The sequence below is a fragment of the Cephus cinctus genome, unplaced genomic scaffold (assembly GCF_000341935.2).
Source record: "Cephus cinctus unplaced genomic scaffold, Ccin1 Ccin1_scaffold0240, whole genome shotgun sequence".
Lineage (NCBI taxonomy): Eukaryota > Metazoa > Arthropoda > Insecta > Hymenoptera > Cephidae > Cephus > Cephus cinctus.
In genome coordinates, this window is record NW_014332956.1 from 769,614 (window position 1) to 790,167 (window position 20,554).

At 38.7% G+C, this 20,554-nt stretch overlaps 3 protein-coding genes across 11 annotated transcripts in view; 2 read left to right on the forward strand and 1 right to left on the reverse strand.

Annotated features, from left to right (window-relative positions):
* The window catches only part of LOC107265789 (tubulin polyglutamylase TTLL5), a 28,325-nt gene extending 7,909 nt beyond the window's left edge, over window positions 1–20,416 (reverse strand). Inside the window, exons 1-7 of one of the 7 annotated variants that reach the window (XM_015735590.2) lie at window positions 20,244–20,415; window positions 18,919–19,349; window positions 18,783–18,847; window positions 12,843–12,934; window positions 12,478–12,651; window positions 11,539–11,622; window positions 11,294–11,417 (exon numbers count right to left, since the gene is read on the reverse strand). In XM_015735590.2, the coding sequence (XP_015591076.1) occupies window positions 11,294–11,417; window positions 11,539–11,622; window positions 12,478–12,644 (375 nt within the window). In that variant the 5' untranslated portion in view covers window positions 12,645–12,651; window positions 12,843–12,934; window positions 18,783–18,847; window positions 18,919–19,349; window positions 20,244–20,415. Of the gene's footprint in view, window positions 1–11,293; window positions 11,418–11,538; window positions 11,623–12,477; window positions 12,652–12,842; window positions 12,935–18,782; window positions 18,848–18,918; window positions 19,350–20,243 lie in introns of all 7 variants that reach the window. The other 6 variants (XM_015735593.2, XM_015735591.2, XM_015735589.2 and 3 more) reach the window with 6 other exon arrangements.
* LOC107265792 lies at window positions 4,745–10,506 on the forward strand. 2 transcript variants are annotated; one of them, XM_015735602.2, is made up of 2 exons: window positions 4,745–4,908; window positions 7,795–10,506. In XM_015735602.2, exon 2 carries the CDS (start codon window positions 7,815–7,817, stop codon window positions 9,558–9,560), a length of 1,746 nt encoding a protein of 581 aa, XP_015591088.1. In that variant the 5' UTR covers window positions 4,745–4,908; window positions 7,795–7,814; the 3' UTR covers window positions 9,561–10,506. The 2 variants fall into 2 exon arrangements, with proteins under 2 accessions (XP_015591088.1, XP_015591089.1); XM_015735603.2 differs by lacking the exon at window positions 4,745–4,908 and adding an exon at window positions 6,265–6,867.
* On the forward strand, window positions 12,950–15,685 carry LOC107265739. Of its 2 annotated transcripts, XM_025083141.1 has the most exons (4): window positions 12,950–14,143; window positions 14,397–14,562; window positions 14,623–15,031; window positions 15,293–15,685. In XM_025083141.1, the coding sequence occupies exons 1-3, from the start codon at window positions 13,892–13,894 to the stop codon at window positions 15,009–15,011; spliced, it is 807 nt and encodes a 268-aa protein (XP_024938909.1). In that variant the 5' UTR covers window positions 12,950–13,891; the 3' UTR covers window positions 15,012–15,031; window positions 15,293–15,685. The 2 variants fall into 2 exon arrangements, with proteins under 2 accessions (XP_024938909.1, XP_024938908.1); XM_025083140.1 differs by having other exon boundaries at window positions 12,951–14,143; window positions 14,623–15,685.
* Window positions 20,417–20,554: the final 138 nt, after the last annotated feature.

Here is a 20,554-nt window from a genome sequence, read left to right on the forward strand (position 1 = left end):
GGGGGGGGGGGGGGGGGTATTTCCAAGAAAATTGTATTCGCGCACGCAGACTGTTAATTGCTTTGATTCTCTTCACATTTCAAATTATCTTCTTTCGGTGAAGAAGACGAACGTTATTGTACTCGAAGTTGCACAGGATGTAGATTACTTAAGGAAGAGCATTACGCTACGTGATTTTTCAGAGTACACTCCGATATAAAATTAATTCGGATGCGGTTTCGTGGTAAACGAGTTTGGCCGTATTTATTGACGCGACCGTCTAATGTAAAAAGAACACACTGTGTCCAAAGTCAAAAATTCTCCCACAAAACAATTACAATTAGAAATTTAAATAAATTTCGATCAATTCAAGGTCTTAGGATAAAACTTCCTTATCGTAATTTCTTTTTTCAGTGTCCGACACGTAAGATGATCCGAAGAAAAAATTGAATTCTTATGTAATTAGTCGACATATCACGAAGCGGATTCAGAGATCGATCAATTAACAATAATATTTCTCGCACTTCCAGCACGGTAACCGCATCCTTTACCATTAACATTTATCACCATAATCCGGATTGACTGTCAATGAAAAGGACGCTTCTGACGATGTTCTCAGCCTTCGCTCTTAGTAGAAATTCAAGCAAGTCAACATTGTAAGGATCAATTACCAATGGAAAGCGAATGAAAAATGGAAAGAGATTACAAAAAACAACAAGGAAATATAATAAACCACCAATAATACGAATTCAGGATCAGCCACGTTCCACGCTGTATTAAATGAGGGACGAATTTTTTAAAAATATTCTCAAACGATCGACTCGTGATCGCCGGATGTAAGATTCAATTATATGCCCCACCTCCATGTGCCATTAAAATATAAAAATTACATTACTCAAAACAATGGTCTTTACGAATATAGCACAATTTAAACCGATCTTAAATACACGCTGTATACACGCGTACAGCCATGATTATAGAAATCAAACAACACAGTTATAAATCTGACGCGAGGTGATCCATAGATCAATATAATTTATGGTAAATAGAAATTCGAAGATATACGACCACGACAGTATTTCATAGATTGTTATAACTTATCAACACTCGTAGATTATTTAATATTCTATATTCCTTATCTGTAGAGAGATTTATCAAAACGGATCTACTGTCGAGAAGACTTTCCTAGAGTACATGAGTGACGTGCTATTCGAACAGTTGCACGTACTCGTCATGTCGATCGCCATTTGCGAAGGTGCTTCTTATAAATTATAATTCCATGATAATAGCTGCGTCGGCCTATTCAATAGACCTTTACCTATCGTATTGACACGTACATTAATTATTTCTTAATTGAAGCGTGTGGCATAACCTACTGACAATGCAGTCACTAATTATTGCAAGGTTTAAGTATGTATACGCACGTAGCACACCCTAAGCTACATTCGTTCAACGAATCTCAAGAGAGATGATTTTTTGAAAATGTAAATTGTAACGACCTTCATACGTCACTGGTTGACAGCGTCACCTGCGAAAATATGCTTACAATTTTCATAAACGTTCCATGTACGTATACGCATCGCATGACCTTAAAACGTACGCCATTTCTGTGCGGGAATCTCCATAAGTTACAATGGACGTGTATGCACGCGAGTATGCCGTGCGATTGTCATTGTATAGAAAGCAATAAGACTTTTACAAGCGAGAAAAACGCCCTTCACGGTCCATAAATATAAAACGATCCTTAAATTATTGTCATACAAATGGCCAAGTCGTTATGCCCATTTCTTATTGTTGGAAAATTTGTAATCTTCGTCGAGGACAGCGAAGATCGCAGCACCAAGATTCGATAGATAATAAGACTTGATCTGCTACACGCTGTAGTGAATAATGTAGAGCATATTAATTGACACCAATGAAAATCAACATCATTGCAATTTCATTGGTCGGACGGATCAGCGATTCGTTCGACGTAACGCGTCGCGAAGTTTCCTTCGCGCAAGGTCGCCGCTCGTAACGTGCAGGACGTCAAGGAACTATTCAATTTCGGAAGAACGGCCATAAACTACCATTTTGCGGTTTCGCGTTTACTGGCTCATAGTAGGAAGTGGACGTGGAGAAAAACAAGAGGCAAATTAAACCATTGATGAATGGCTTTAAAGATAGAAATCATTATTTTACATAACCTTTAGTAAATTGGTTCTAACACAAGTGTCATATTTGTCATCATATTTTCACTGTAATACATTATTATACTTTATATACTTATCCTCTTGGAAATTTCATTGTCACGTGTAAGCAGAATTCGGTACACTTTGGATCGGCAGGAACTATGTAAAATAGTTATGGAATACAAAGAGCGATGTTGAGATTTTATAGGAATACGTGACTGGAGACACGTCAAGCACATTGAATCTTCATTTATCGATGAAAGTCTCTCTTGGTGGTTAATCGATTTCTTCTTGCGTCACAAAAGCAAGTTATGTCGAATCAACGAGATTTTTATGCGTCCTGGAACGTTTGTATGCGCCACGCGCTTAGCTATAGTGGTTCATTTTGAATATTTACCATTCAACGAATACTTACGGGATGGACGGGATAACATTGAGAATAAGAATGATGTGGGAAATGAGATAATGAAGAAGAACGTAAATACCTTAGCAGTACAGATTGGTCCTAATGATTCACAAAATGGTTTAGGGATGGAATTTTTATATCTTAAGTAAACAGACTCTTATCTATTTACAGTAATAGTTTTCAAATGCTGACTCGCGTTGTACGTCTTGCAAGATTGGATTGGTTTGATATTCATATTCAATAGACGTGATATCTAAAGAAATGTACGTTAAATACTGAAGAATCAATGCACAGTGAAATATCTCATTCCTATAGTCAAGCCTCCTATACTCATATAATTTTATTGGAGTCGTAGCGCCAGTATGGGGATTTGTGAATATTATCAATGAAAATATATTTACCGACCGTCATGGCCTTTGAGGACGGTACGAAAGGTATCTACCTTTCCCTTTATCAAATTAGAAGCTAAACATATTATTTCTTCAGGGAGTAGACGGAAAAATGGTAAAATAAAAACAAATTCTTATTTATATTATTAACTTAATGGTTTGAGATTGAGTAATTCAATTCTTTGGTATCTCATCTCTAGTGTTTTAAATTGTCTGTAGCCATGAGTTAAAAAACTTGAAAGTTGGTTATTACGATGCTAATGCGAATGACAGTCAGAGACTTTTCTGCCTACAGTAGTAGCATCACCGCAGACAGAAACGCAATGCGGAAATTAATATATGCTTGCGGAAGGTATAAGAAACTTATGACCATGGTATACATAGTCACTTAAGCAGTTCGGGATCGGTTGACTTTTTAGTCACGGACCTTAAGACTGATGGTGACCCTCGGAAACCCCACCATGGTAACCGACGACCCTCGGAGTTGCCGCATAAAATTATCAACATACCGACAAAAAGACATATTCAGAATAGGTTACGTGGAGCGAGATTCCACAGTTGAGTGGGTGTCAACATCCTTTTTTTTTCAACGTCTCGAATAGCTGTTTTTAGTCCCAGTGCAGGGACGCGAATACCGGAGCCAAAGAGTTATGGCACATCCATATATAATGACTTACATTACTATCGGTTAAATCCAATGCGGTAGCGAGTTCTGTCTGACTATTCCGCAGGGCGACCCTCAGAGAAAAGACGTGCGGAAATATTAATGACGCAAAAAATCGTAATTGGGTGCAACTTGTGACGTTCGAAGAGAATTGCATTGCGTCGTTAACTTTAATGGTTACCTTGTCTGACGAGTACCGATTACAGTTGTGACTGGATGTATATATCTTTTTAGCAGGATTTACATCACGAAAATATTTACGGTTTCAATATGAAAATACGGATGATATTCATGTAGCGGGTGAGCAGTTTTTTTTTAACTAGGAAGAAATGAGTTTATAAGACAAGTCTGTCGAATTGGGCCGCTCATGAACTTGTATGCGAAACAGCTTTTTGTTATCAATAAGAGATACTATTTTAAATTCTATTAGATCGATTAAAGGAAGTCACGAGAAAAGAAGCAGAGACCGACGCGTGCGAATAGAATAAAAGAATTACTGCTTGGCGTACGTGAGTTACATATTGCATTACCAATCAAGGATAACAACCAAGCTGAAAACGTTTTGAACCGCGAGGGCAGATGAGATTCAAGGAATCAGGGCTATAGTTGTATAGATACCTAGGGTTGTGGATCACGCTGCACACTTAATGCTGATATATAGTGTATATATATATTTCAAACGTAAAGCAATATCTTCTACGTAGATCTCCGAAAATAATAAGGAATCATAAAATGCAACTGGGAAAACTCAGCGTATCCTTGAACTAAAATCTGACAACCCAGCCTCACCTTAACCTTCATGAGACTATGAAAGTTTCAGACTAACAATAAGAAGGAAGTAGGCAACTTTCAGTCCAATGCACGCTCCACAGATTTAAATCTATCAAAAACTATGTATATAGCCTATTAACGTATTCTTAAATATCTATTTCGTTAATAAGCTAGTATATATTAAGGAAGTTTCATATTTATTATCAAGCTATATATTATAATCCAGTTGTCATTAAAAAAAGACTTCTCGATTTCTGCTACTGCCTACTGGTCGAAAGATCTCTTTCGTAGATACAGAAAGTCTCGAAATAACTGGACGGCTGGGGTATTGACGCCGTAGTAAATAAACTATAGTATTTTAAGCCCTCGTGGGTCTGCATAGACAGTGAGAGAAGCTTGATGGCGTAGTGGGCAAGCAGCGAGGCCACGAGCTGAACACGAGACGTTTACAATTTCCAAGCGGAGAGGCGGCAGTCTAGCACGAGCTCTTGCTCAGGAGACACCAGCAGGAAACTTGCTTGTTTGAAGGTATAGACAACGCTTAACACGCTTGGCTTTTTCTTTAACGTAAAACTGTGGCGAATTGCAAATAATGACAGGAGCAATGTGTGAAACGAGCAACTATTTCTAGCCATTGTATAGTTTTTGTGAAATTTCTGTACCAAATGTCAACTGGATTCAACATGCTATTTTGCTTCGGATAAACGCCTAATATATTATGTTTCAATTTTGTGTCCTTGTGCAATCATCTTGTGATTAACATTGACATTCCTTGTGACACATTGTCAATAGAAAAATTCTAGAAGTTCGTAGTTTCTTCCACCTTGTACTTCAGTGCACGTGTTCGATGAACATTTCATGTGAATCGGAACGTTTATTCCATTTTATAAATTTCTTATCAATCGGTGTGAATCTGTCATTGTGGTTTGTAAATATAATTGTGGTGACGATTTTGGATTGCATTTTTTTATCGTACTAGATAAGTTTATTTCCAGTAGTTTGGGAGATGCCAGTAAATTATTTTCTACGAAATATAAACATCCTTGTATGGGATCTGAAATTTCGGTTATTCTATCATTATAAATTATATCATACTTAATGACAAATATATTTACGTGTAGTTTTCAAGACATCTTTTGTAATGAATTCGCTAGAAAATAATTATCCTTAATTTTGTTTTAATTGTTGAACTTAACTATTGACGGAAAACGATGCGTGATAATACACCAGCATTGTCATTAGTCTTTCCTTAAGTTTCATTTTGACTGTATATGATACCATGAATAAGATATCAAGCTAACATGCGCATATAGTTTCGAAAAAGCGATATACTGTTTATAAAACTCAACTACTTAATGCAATTGCAAAAATGCTATTGACACAAGCGCATTGAAACGAGTTTTAGATATCGAAATATTAGCTGTACAAAAGTACATGGAAATCCTGTCCATAGACACGTTATTGAAAGATTTAGGAATTTAATATGATTGTTACTGTGTCGTTACTGTGTGAATGTAATAAACTATACATGCTTCTCTAAAAAGTACACATTGAATAAAATTTGCGGGGGAAATTACGATTTCTCCGGCGCCTTAATTTGACTCTTGTTTTGGGTAGTACTTCTGACGTGGAACAAAAAAGTATAACATAACCTAGACCTAGACCAATCCAGCACAGCACTACAAGATCGTTCAGACGATTTTTTATAACTAAAAGACCGTCACATAACCTAACCCAACCTAACCTATACCCAACTCTTTCCAAGCACATTACAGAATCGATCTCTGTGTAGCTGGATTCTACTAGACCAAGCGAGTTATTCTTTTCAAAGAATTGTATCTTTTGCAGAAGTGTTGTATATGTATACTTTTTTGTTTCACGTCAAAAGTACTATCCAAAACAAGTCAAATTAAGGCGCCGGAGATACCGCAATCTTGCCAATTTGCATGAAAAATATGCGAAAACGGATAACATTTTTATAAAACCGATACGGACGAGTTATTTTTTTAAAAAGTACATCGGTCAGACTTTATAAATCCCTAGAATGCGTTAAAGCCGTCGATGGTTGTAAACAAACGATTTATCCGCGTATTTGACATTTGCAAAGTTGCGCGACAAACCCGGAAAATCCAATGATCACCATAAATTAATCTCATCCGTACGAATATGAAGGTTTATATAAGCAGATTTGAAAATTTTTTAAATCCATATAGACTTAAATTGTGCCAGTCACTCTTGAGGTTAACTTTAATCGGTAGATATTTAATTCGTCATTACTATGGCTCTAGAGACTTTAAAATTCTTAATCGGTACGAAGTGAAGATGCCGCGTGAAGCGCATGTGCGCGTTGCGTCGGCTTTAGCAGTTTTTATTACTCTGTCAAAACATTCGGTGAAAGACGACGGCGGTCGTGCCTCGGGAAGAAATTTTTGTATTCTATTACGAGTTTTGTGAAACAATGACTCTTGGACCGTGAAAATGTTGAAGGTAGGCTCTTCACGTAATAGAACTCATGCGTATAAAGAAGTGTCATTCTTTGGTATAACTTGAAACAGTATAAGAACTGTAATACATTCCGTCATAGTTATTCACACATCATTTCTATTGGGCAGGAAAGTTATTTACACGCGGGATTCAATTAACAAAGCTGTGCTAATGCGTCTCTCGAATATACGCACCATAATGTGCGATTGTAGTTTTATGAACATTTGCAAAATTGAGATAGGTTAACGTAAAGCTTGTAAAACGCAGTTTAAGATGGATTTTTTCAATGATTTTTTCTTATATTAATTTCAATGCTACGTTATACAAGCAGCCGTTTCATTTATTGGGTGAATGGGAAATAAAAAATTATTGACAAGAAAATCCTTGAAATTTTTTAGACTGGTGCAAATTTTGGTGTACTAATTGATAATTGTTTGCACAGGCATCACTGTACATGATGTGAAATAAAATTTGCATTAACACTACTCTGCTAACGTTTACACTTGACTCTAAAAGCTGCGTCGAAGAGATATAATCCACTACATTCGTTCAACACTAATATTTTTTTTATATTGAAGTTGCACACTGTTATATTGGCAAACTGGTCCTCATAGTGACTTAATTTTTCTATAAAATCATGGAAATATAAATAAAAGACTACTTATGTTTAATGAAATGTGTGACAACATTTGTTTAGTGATGAAGATTAATATTATGCTGCATTGTAACTTAGCCTACCAGTATGGTCAGTATGGTTGTAGTAATAAGAAATTCACAGTGCTGTGGGTGTTTAATATCGAGGCAAACCATATTGGGGAGTTAAGAAATATAATGTGAAAACCTGTAATTCCTGTTCAAAAGTCTGTACTCATTTTGTTGAATGTGAAAGTGACATGATTGAATAAAGTCAATCTCTTTTGTATTTTACAGTGAATGAATAAGAGAAGAAGATGCCTGGCTATCGTCAGCCTAACTCCTTAGAGGTGCTTAGTTTGGGACGAGTGTGCCAGCAACTTGATGGAACGTGTCGCCGACTACAGGTGCTTTCTCAAGAATCATCAGCTCCTCAAGTTTTAGCATTTGCCAAGCAAACTATCCGACCATACTATGTCAATGCTCTACCAGCACGCTTACGTTCTCAAATCATTGAAGAGACTTCAAGGATGTTATACGGACCTTCATCGGATGGATCAACTCTCATCTCAGGCCCTGCTCCATTGTATCTACTAGCCCTCCTTCTTGGACATGACATAAAGCAACTGAAAGTGAACTTATGCTGTTATTATGGATGCAGCCATCAGACATCATTATTAAAATTGTTGGCAACAGAAGGAGTGGGATTAGAATATTTGGAGCTGGCTCGCTCTGCCCTGCTTAGATTGGACTGTAAGCTGCTACGCTCTGCATTGATGAGCACTAAAAATCTTCTGAGCCTTACGCTTCGCAATATAGCCAGCGATGCTGTGCTTCAAGTTGTGGGGAAAGCTTGTCCAAAGCTGGTGATATTGGACGTGGCCTGCTCCAGACAAGTAACAGATGCAGGGTTAAAACAATTATTACTGCAGGTAGAACTCAGGGATAAGGTTCCTCCTTTGACCACTCAAGAGCCAACAAGTTGGTTACGACTTAAGACTCTACTATCCAAACTAAAAGTCAAGAGCTCCAAGACTGAGAAGAATGAAAAGCAAGGCGTATTGTTGGAATATTACGAGAGTCGAAATTTCCTATGTGACACACTCAGAGTACTTAACGTAGCAAACACGGGTGTAACCAGTGCAGGAGTACTTCTAGCCCTAGTCCATGTACCCAGTTTAGAATCCCTGGCCGAATACAGTCATATGGGAAGAGTGGTGGAAATCATGAACAGAGGAGTCATCAGTTTTAAAACACCATTTAGCCTCATTCAGGCAAGAAGTTGTCGAACCACGCCTGCACGTTTAGAACTCTTGGCTCAGGCTTGTCCACGAGTTGAAAAACTTCACATCTCAGAACCTCATCATCCTCCAGAAGCGCTTAGATTGTTTCCCTACGTCACATCCCTTAGCGTGCACGGCATTCCTGCGCAGAAAGAATGGCTCGATGGTTTCTACGAATACCTACGAACCAATGGGCAGAAACTTCACGATCTGAATCTTCGTATGATGCAGAGTGAGAACCCATTGGATTTGGATCTCAAGGAAATCTTTTATAGCTGCCCCAATTTGAGAACGCTAACTAAAGATGGTGCCAATGTCATATGGACAGATGGTCCTGATCCTTCTTCATTGAAGTACCTTAAAAAAGTTCAACTTGGACGTACCGTCAGCGCCTTAACTATTACAAAAATCCTATTCCTTGCACCAGAACTAACGGCCTTACACGTTCACAGCTGTTACGACCTAACGAATGGGCATTTGGAAAAATTATTGAACGTTTCTACGATGAGATCAAAGTCATCCCGCAAATCTGACAAGTATGAGAACAGTCTCATTCAGAACTTGACGTGCTTCTACATATACGAAGCCAGCAAGGTTTCAGCCACGACCGTCCTGAATATGTTCAAGAGTTGCAAGAAACTTCGTCGTATTGGAAACCTGGCAAACTGGGGTTTAGATTGTGAAGGTGTACGGATGTTACGGACGACACTCGCTAGGGCGAACTTGGACGTAGACTTATGTCCCGGGTCACATTGGTTTTGGAGCAACTGCATCCAATAGCATTGTGTCAAGGCTGATCATTATGCTGCCAGGGCAGCCGTGCAAATACGCCGCGTCCATGACACGATTGGCTGTTGTTCAAATTGACATTGTCATTTTCTAATAGGCTGTTTAATTATCAGTATTAGAATTTTCACCGGGTACTTATGCGGAAAAGAAAGATGATTATAATCAGTGATAAGTAAAAGAGGATAAGCACGGATAAAATGGATTCAAAACAAAATGTACGTACATTTGGATCTAAGCTGGACATAGTTATAACTTGAAGTTAAATCCGAATTTCAAAAGAATTATTAACCTATCACTGCTATCCTCGTTTATGAATTATACGAGTATCGAACTAGAGATTACCAAATAGAAGAGTGAAAGCATTTCATAACATATACGTAGGCATTCGAAAGTGCAAAGTGTAGAATTTTAATGAAACGCGAACACTGCTGAAGCAGTATAAAATGTTAATTATAGATAATAATGCGTTAACAAGATTGCCAGTACTAATGCGCACTAGGGACATATTAAATTCGATAATAAATTTTAAAATTCTCACGGAATTAATCAGATCTTAACTACACCTTGGCTGGGCCTTATCACTTTGTATATACGTTCGCAATTCGAATAGAATGTAAATCAGCTGTATAGTTATAATATTTAATATAAATCTCTTTTTTTTTTGTCAACCTCTCAACTACTGCTTTGAAACAGCTCATATACAATATGTCAGAGGTCTAAGATAAGGTTGTTGACGAAGTTCGTGGATATGTCGAAGTAAGATTTATAAAAAATTTTCACTATGTATCTCATCACTAGACATATGGTTGCAAGCAATAAATAAAATGAATATAAAAATTTAGTGGATATACGTACGTCTACATTAGACTGTAATGAATTCGCAACAAATACTTATGCATTTATATCCTCAGACAATAAAGCTTTTACATTAAACATCTCTTTCTGTGATTGTTGTCTATGATAGCCTTGCTATTGTCACACAATTATACTTGCAATACGTCATACGGTTATAATTAGATATGTAATATCAATATAATGCTCTCATAATACCAGATGCAAACATTGTGCAATAGGCAGTTAAGGTACTAACAGTGCAATTATATTTGAGATAATACTAATGTTCGAATCCTTCATTAAACGTTGGCGAATACGAAGACTTTCACTGTTTCTCAAGTGATTATAATTCCCATCGGCTTCCGCTGATTCGCAACGACATGCTAAGTACTTCTAATTCAGAATTAACATTCGTTAAGACAGGCGTAAGTCGACAAGGCGCTTTATAATTCCGACTTGTATATCTGAATAGCCGTTTCACGTTATTCAATGTTAACTCGGATTTCATTACCATGTAAAACTATAAATGGCTTTGGTTGATTAATCGCCGATTAAAGAAACGTGATTAATTCTAAACAAGGTCTAAATACGGAGGACTAAATATCACGTATCCATGGACTCCTCCAAGATCATCTAATGCCGCATACAGACTCTGTTTTTTCTTCAGCACAAGATAATATTAATTAATTCAATATGTATACCTATACAGTATCATTCAATAAGTATGCACCAACTGCAATTGGTTCTACCAAAGAAGTGAGCGGAGAGGCTGACTTAAGTTGGCAAATTTGGTATGATTAACCCTGTATAACTCTCGTATCACACATGCAGTCCATATTTTAATACAGTAATTTTGTGCAACGACAAAAATTCCAAGAGACATTACTCACTTCGGAAAATCCATGGGACTGAAGTAATAGGTTGATGAGTTTGGTGTCTGTTTGAAATATTTTATACGTCATATGAAGCTGCTTAGCTGGCGGTTCTTCCGGTGGAGTAGCCAGAGCGGAACACCTAAAAATTCAAGTAACAGCATTCATTGTTTATTCCTCAAGAGCTAGAACAGTTACGATCTAGAGCAGCGACTTTGAGAAGCGCTACTGTATATCTGATAGCATTAATTTACTTAACTTACTTGAAACGTAACACGGATGCCTTGTTCCCATTAGGTCCAGTCAAGATCCATTCGTTTCCGGGCGGACTTTTATCCTTTGCCGTGCTAAAAAAAAAAAGAAAACCTCATAAGATTTAAGAAATCAAGATATCAAGAAAACATCGGCATTATTGAAACCAAGTGTGTCGTGTGAAGAAGGCATTGACAGAAAATGAAAACGTGAATGACCGACACCGGCGCAAGCACACTAACCACAAACGAGACCCTAGCATATCCCGGGATATCTGAAATTTATCAATTGAAGGTTTTCAACGCGGTCAATTTACTTTTAACGTCTTGAAAGCCTTCGTGCCGGGATACACGCAAAGGATGGCTCGTAAAGGAATAAAAAGGCAGCAAAGAGAATCGCGTGTTCAACCTGTCATTTTGTACAGAGCCTTTGTCCTGAGGATATGGTTTGCGCCATAGAAAAATAGTTTAAAACTGAAATTACTTATTCGTCAAACGTCCCCGTCTGTTAACTCAACGATAATTACACATCACTTTGACGTACGTGCCCTAGTGGCTAACGACAAGTAAAAATAAAATTTAATAAAGTTCATTAGCACGATACTCTTTCTTACGGAGAAACAACTAACAGAGGCAGCATCGAATACAGCAATAATAATTCTATACCGTTTTTCAATCTAGAGCATAATACTTGTATACTTAAGGTATTGTAGGATTGCACCTAGAACGATGTCGGTCAGAATTCTCTTTTACTATTATACCTATGTTGAATGCCAAGAATGGATAAGAAAATATGAATAAGACTTATCCCTTAAAGAGGAACGAGCATTAAATACATGACACTGTCTTTCTCACATACGAATTGTCTCATTTTTTTTTCTACCGAATCAACAACACCATTCACGTAAATAAAGACTTTTACGCGTGTGCTATGAGACTAAGGACAAGTACCTCTCGGACTCATCGGTGTTGTGCGGCTTATGAACAAAAGGCACTAGGGCCTCTTCGCTGCTGTTGGACAACTGAGACATCCCGGAAAGACTGGAGGACGACATTAGTTCCTTTGGACGTTTACCTTCCAGTTTCCCTGCGGAAGTGTTCTTCATTTGCGACAACATATTGTATCTGAAATATAAATAAGTTTTCGATTATTTCGTGCATGAATGCGTGCACTTTACATTTGATCCCATATCATTCCCAGTATCTTATGGAAATTACGCACGGTCGCATAAAAAAAAAAAAAAAAAAAAAAAAAAAAAAAACCCACCAGCAAGAGATAATAATCGCGATATGCAGATACAGACTGGTAAACTTACCACGAATGCAATCTCTCCATTGCGTGACGTAAGCTGGCCTAAATAATGTTAAAGCCGTGATAAAAATCAAACGGCCAACATTCAAGTCGCCGCTACGGTTAAAAGAAAAAATTTTGATCATGCGAAGAATAAAGGAACAGAGCAAACTTCAGCAGGATTATACAATAAAAACCTTTGGGGATAGAATGTTCGGTGAAGAAAATCGTAATTTATTATGCCGTGACATTAGTCTCGAGCGTTGCTAGCACAACATTGATTTCCCGGTAGGTAACGTGTTTCTAACTGCTAGAGGGAATATTAATGATGTACAAATAATCATCGCGTACTTCATTTAACTTGCCAACATCGTCCCTACTTTTAAATACGTATTACGACAGACTTCAAGCATGGTTAGTACTTCCGGTATATGATCTACGATCATTTGAAATTTTATAATGGCAGCTGTATAAATCTACGGACGTACATTGACACGCGTAGTACACGGCTTGTGAAATCATTAAGAAGGGACATTATGTTTTTTGCTAATGCGATACAACGGAACTATTTATAAAAAAAAAACATTGTCGTCTTATTACGGAACCTTCTCTATCATTTATTTACACGACACGAACGAGAAACGCGACGTGCCAACGAATCATCCTGAAATGACTCGGTGAGTCATTTAATCGAGCGAAATTCGTGACTTTGTTTTTACTGGCGTAGAAAAGGGGCGAAACCCTAGAACTTACATTTGCCATTCACGCTATAGGCCGGAAACACGAGATACGAGACTCTGCCCTTTATTTCACTCCCATGGACGCGTTACTTCCGTGCGATACGAGCGAAGACGCGTTCGCCATGTTTTATTTTTAACCGGGAAATTCATAAGGAGCGATTTGACACACGTCACGGCGCTAAATCTCCCGTGTAATGTCCGTTACGTAGTACTATAACTTTCATTGCTCGATATTAGGTTTGTGATACAGAAAAAGAAGAAAAATTGTCAAAGACCTTAAGAATGACGTGAGAAACGGCGGCGAATTCAAATAGACATAGGTGTGCATCTAGAAATGGGAATGAGAAGAGGCAGAACGTGTAAAAATGTATCGACAAGCTGCGAGAGTCCTTCGAAACGTTCAAAGAATACAGAGAATGAGAATTCCTCGGAAAATTCATTGGGAGCCAGTATCAATGTCCTTCCCGTTGAAATCCTCCTCGAGATATTCTCCTACCTGTCGTCGCAGGATCTGTACAGTTTGCAAAGAGTCTCCACATTTTTCGAGGACATTGTACGAGACCCGGTGGTATGGCGAGATTACGAGGTATACGAAAGTCAGCTTTTTATATTACAATAGGATCACGAAATGTACGGAACGCGTGACCCCATAAAAAATTCGTTTTCACACGGTTAGGTTAATTTTTGGACGATATCATTAGGCAAGTCAAGAACTTGCGTGATCTTGCATAAATCGCCGTAACGAAAATATCTCGAAAAGTGACGCCGGAGTGTCAACGGACAGGTCCAATTTAAAGACCAGTCAGCTGCCCTGCCCGATTAACGATTACCTTATTCAGGTGACAAACAACAGTATGAACACGTCAGACGTGCTTCAGGAACTGAAGAGGATGCCTTTCCTGAAAAGGATCAGAATCGAAGCCAGGGCCGACAGCGATGACATTCTGCGACAAGTTTCGTTAACGAATAAGAATATCGAGGAGCTTCATATTATAAATTGTACAGGTGGGTCGAAAAGGCGATACGCCAAAGGCAGGCTAGAATTTTACACAATTATTTCGACAGGTTCGACGGCCAAACTCTACCTGCGTTCCTCGCATCTGATTCGCATACTAGAAAGATGCAATCGTCTTCACACGATAAATATCCTTGGTACTCGTTTCCGCGGTCTCAAGTTTTATCGACTCCTGGGAAGCATGGGCTTGAGATTGAGAGCAGCAGCGGCGCCGGCTACGTCAACGCAATTCAAGACCTTCGCAAAGCACGCTCATCACATAAGAGCCAAGGATCGAAAAGTTATTAGCGAGTGGTGTCGTGGCGTTAGGAATTGGATGCCCTTGCAGTATAGCGTACTAGAACAGGTTGGAGGTCAGGCGTGCACGGCCCTGGTCAGCTATTTGTACGACGACTTTGTATCGATCGACGCGACCTCCTCCTGCAAAGCTTCGACCTAAACGATTTCCCGTTGCTCGACGTAAATATAGAATATTTTTTTTTTCTTCGTGACTCAAGAGTCAAATCAGTTGCGCAACTGATACATTTAAGATATCGAATTTAACGATACAGACTGTTAACCATCGATACTGATCAATCGTGTAACAGATTATCAAACTAAGCTACCGTGGAACGCACGAAATGACAATTAAAGATCTTAAGTCGTGTCGACGATTAAAGCAATCGGCGTCGATTGACTTCAATGGAACGCCCTGATTTCTTTACTTTATTTCTCTCACAGAAATCACTTCCTGTGGATATATACGAAAATAACAAATTCAAGTCACTGTACTCACGAGGCTGGATTGGATAATTAATTCGAAATTCCTCGTCGAACAGTCACGATGACGATGCCGATGTAACGCTCGGTCGATTGTAAGTTGTACGAAGACTGCGCATCGATTCTTCACGGCACTTTGTCAACGACGATTCCTCGGGCACGGATACTTACATATTTATGATTCCAGTACATTAATGTCTATGGTATATAGAAGCGATTTCTATTTTCACGCATTTCGGGGGAAGCGGCTTAAAAAGACCCTGAGCAAAGCTCTGATCCAATTGACACTAGACAGTGAAATAGTCTTACCACTTGTACTGATGATCGTTACAGAATATAATGGAGGTTGGATGATTTTTTGTTCGATTCGTAGCAAAGAAACCTAAACTCCTTCATACATATAGCTATCATAGAATGTATACTCCACGTAAAAGAGCAAAGAGACACAGTGACTACGATCGAATAATATTTCGTAAGTTCGCCGAACTTTAATGGATCACGAAGCAAATACAGAGCGGCAAAATGAGGTGGCGAGCAGCAGTGCCGCAATCCTGTGTTACAGGAGGCGTCTTGTTAGTGTTCTAATAAAAAGCGAAAAGGGCTGCTGTTACGCAACGAGGTTGGGAAACACTGGTCTAGACAGACAACTGGAATCCATAGGTAGCAGTGCTTCATTACATCACTCGACGAGCGTCTCTTAGCACTGGCTGGTCTTCGCAAAACTTTCGAACAAAATGACAAAGACTTGTACGGCGTGCTGGTGAATCGTTGAGAGACGTAACGGGCAACGCTTGATGACGATACATCGAACGCGAATGAATGTTAATAAGGGAGGGTCGTTAGCCTGGCTTTTAACAATGGACTCTTGACGCCGCTGGTTGATTAAACAAATAATCAGGAAGGTAAAAGACGATCGATATGGCTTACGTCTAGCCTGACGAAGGTTCGCACTTTCGAATAAATATGGTAGTGGCATTAGGTGTGACTGTTCAATGGTAATTTTCCGGCCGGAACGACCAACACTGGCAACTGCTGCCACGTAATATTTCCGGTTTTTGGTATCGCAAAAAAAAATAGAAATTACCGAACGACGATCACTCGAAATTGGGTTAACGCACTGTGCGCAGTCGGAGTGACGGCCGGAGAGTTTATTCGTACACGCGGCAGGCTTTTATCTCGAGTTAAAAATGGTTGGGCCAGAAATGATGTGGTACGTAGTTATATATACAAGAGTAATGTACGTACGCGAAGTCGATTTCTAAAGACTGTAGAATAACACGCATAGGCGGTAGATTAAAATTGTGCAGTAATTTTATGTGCGTTATACTATATTTACTATAGTACGATGTATCCGAATGGGTTAATCGAGTTTGCACAGAGTCAAAGCATCGAATGAAGCTTAAAAAGAGATATGGCAGGTGCAACTTCCGTCATTTGTTTTGTATTTGGTCATCGGCGACAGACGGGAATATTAAAAAAGACGTAACGGAACTGACGTACCTTATAATAAAATATTTTCATACGCACCTATGTAAAAGTTCTATACGTCATACAAATGAATATTTGACATATGAGAATAGTGTATTTCGAATTTTTATTATAAAACTCATATGGAATATACTCAGTGAAAATATATTGGAATCTAAAGACAAGTGTGCGTTGTACCAAAGGCCGTGATTGTGTACAGGTTGAAATGCCAAGAAAAAACATTCGCCGAAATATCACTAGAGAAGTAATGACCGTTTCAGCGATTGAAGACATTCGATCCACCATAGAAATGGTGTGTGAGCTATCTATAAAAAGAGGTGGAAAAGTATAGGACTTTGTAAGAATGTTTTTTCAAGCTAACTCGACCTCCCTTATACATATAGATACTAGGTTATGCGGGTGTCCTACATATGTAGGAGTGTTTCGCGTTTAATAATACCAAACATTCTCATAAACTAAACTACGGTGACTCTCCCTTTCCCTAACATTTTCAGCAGCTGCGAAAACTACAAAATCCATGGACTATTCCCTCAGAGATAAGTTGACGAAATATTTACATTTTTTTGTCAATCATGAGGAACCAATCAGGAACCTCATTTCAAAGACTTGCTTTCGTCGTGAACTGTCAGGAGGTAAACTAATAGAGAAGAGGCAATGAGCTAACGGTAAAGCGAAGGACAAGCGAAAGTAAAGTGAATAGTTTTAAAGAAAAGTAATGACTCTGACTCCATACAAACATTCCGGTAGCCTTTAACGGAAACGATGCACCCTCACGAACCAATCGGCAACCCAAGTAGACGTTTTCACGGTTAACGGTTATCTATGGAAATTTCAAGCGTCGCGATCACGCCCAGGAAGCACGATAGCCTACGATATAGACATCTTCTTCATTCATGTAGCCAACAACAGGTATTTCCGATCTGACGGTTCTACTTCGGTCGTATATAAATTGCCGGAGAGCGACGGCAGCTAGGAAGCCGTCATCGTGGTCTTCGTAATACAGCTAATCACCACCGCCACCACCGAGGCGCCACTGGTCGTTACGGAAAGGAAGAAACTTTTTGTGATCTCAACAGAACTCTGATTAACGGCCGGTGCCGCTCGAAATAATTGATCGAGTTAATTAATGAAATAGGAAGTCAGCAAGTCGATTAGCACGCGCGATATTCGCGATAGAACCACCAATCCAAAATGGACTTATAATTAAGCACGAGATAGCAACGCCTAAGTAAATTAACATGGATTTTCTTGATTGAGGATCCATAAAGGATAGCCTTCAGCTCAGCGTTCCCTCTATGGAAATAGGTCGATTGCAATGCGGTGCTACGAAATCGTCGCCGGCACTCGGAACGCTGCTGATATACTACCGCAACAGACATTTCAAATTCCGTTTACGTAGCCATGTCGAATACCTTAGGAAACTAATGACTGAGGAGTCTGTCTTGGTTCTTGCTCTTTTCGAGAGGCAAGATAACTGTTTCTAAAATAACTTTTAGATTTCTCAGTACATAAATATAAATGCATACGTGCCTATAATAAGACGTAGTTGATATGGATATAGTATAGAAGGATTCGTGATAAAACTGAAATATCATGCATGTCTAGCTTGAGGATCAAGACTATTCTTAAAAGCGTTCTAGGGTTCCCGACGAAGGATAATATTTCTCACGCGATCATGGAAACACAAAGACGACACTGTGAGTCTCCTATCAAGATCACACGAACAGGTCTAAACACTCGGTTCAATTATATGCATCACCATCTTCAATGTTAGTTTGTAAAGCTAAGAATTGAAAAAGAAGTTACTTATGAGCTCTAGGCATGTACCCATTTCGTAAAAAGTCTTATCGATTGTAGGAGGAGAGCTAATAGTCAAGCTCACAGCGTGTGCCGACTAGTTTGAAATTTGAACCGGAAACAGAAAATTCTTTCGCCAAATGAATGCGGATAAGAGGAAACTTACCGAATCGCAATGTTATCTTGCAAGGTAAGATTAGCGGCTGATTGGGTGACTACATTATCGAAATACTGAAAAGAAAAGGTAAAGGGTGGTTAATAGTACCGTTAGATTGTGAGTAACATTGGGAAAGGCTACATACCAGATATATAATCTTGGTTCCAAATGCGTTTGTGGCAATTTCTCCTTAAATGGATATGATCAATCGGATAGGTGTAGATGCCGTATTTTTAGCCTTCGCTATTTATACTGTGTCAAGGATATTTGGGTAGAGTTGAACATGCTGGATAACTTCTGGAAATTTGTTCTATGTTGTTTGCGCGCCAACCTTTATTATCATTATATGCATGACGAGCAAGAGTATGAAGTAAGTAAGCGATCTTCCAGGAAGCGCCAGAGAAATTTTTATCGTAGTGCGTAATTGAAGTAGATATTTTTAGAGCGTTTCCTGCCCTTTTTCACATCATTAGACGCTGTACGTTATATTGAATACTTCTTGCCGCACGTTTATCGATGCTTCCTCATTATTTCGTGGTAAATTGTATGACAGGAATATTGAACGTCGTTAAAATCCTAAACAAACAATTACGCCACGAGGGAATGCGGTAGGCATTAAACCAAGCAGGTTCGTGCTTGCATAGCTGTACGTAAAATACATATTTCGCGTACAGTTATTTTATTTTAAGAGCTTAAGAACTTTCATGTATCGTATTATAGTCTCGTTAAGTTTGAGGGTAAAGGGTCACTTGAAATCACTTTACTATTAGGTAACGATGGCAGTTGGGAAAGTAGTGTTTACCTCAGCGTGACCGATTGTCTGTATAGAAACACGTTTATGGTACACAAGTTACATTTTACTTTTTCATTTTTACTGGTATTACGACAGTAACCAATAATTACAGCAGCGTGTATAGTAATTATTTGTTAATAAGTAGGAATAAAAGAGAGACGATAACTCCTTTCAAATAAACTACAGTTACTAAACTTTAAGACATTCTTAATCAAATTATAAGGCCGGAGGACTTTAGTATCAAAATAATTTATATGTTCACGTGGTAAGCACAATGTGCTCTATAAATATGTATATTCCCCCATTCGCAATACATATTCAGAAGCCCGGTAGATTCGCAAGAGGAAGCAAAGATGGCTAAAAGTAAAAAATCTACCCGATAATGCCGAAATGTGACAACGTTCGATTTACCAGCTGTCATTCGAAAAAATCCGCAAATTCTTATCCCGCGACATTACAACGTTCGAATAATATAAGCCAAGTCAACGCGATTCGTATTCATTTTAATGTAGGAAAAGGAGAGATAGAATAAAAAATAAACGTTCCGACAGTTTACCACCCCAGCTGAGGGTAAAAAAAGATCGCTTGTCACACAGTGGCAGACGACGTGCTGTCCGCGTGCAGCTATTACCCCTCGAAAATGTATTAATACAGCGTAAAACTGATGCAAAACTCACCTTGTTATTTACAGCTTCGTATCTTATTGGTAGTTTCTTTTAATTCACGAAGGCCGGATGCATCTTTTCTTACGAATCACTTCGAATTATTCAAGAGTGAGGTGAAAACCTGACGCACCGCGGCCATACCGTCTGGCAGCGCGACGAAGACTGCCTCTGTCAGCCAAACTGCGAACTAATCTCTGTACATCCCTGGGCAAAAGTTAAGCAACTCCTTCGGCCGTGGTATACTTTGAAAAGTTAGCTCATTCGGTTTTAGCACGGAGTACACGATAGCTGCTCTCTCTTATCAATGCGTCGATAAAGTTCCC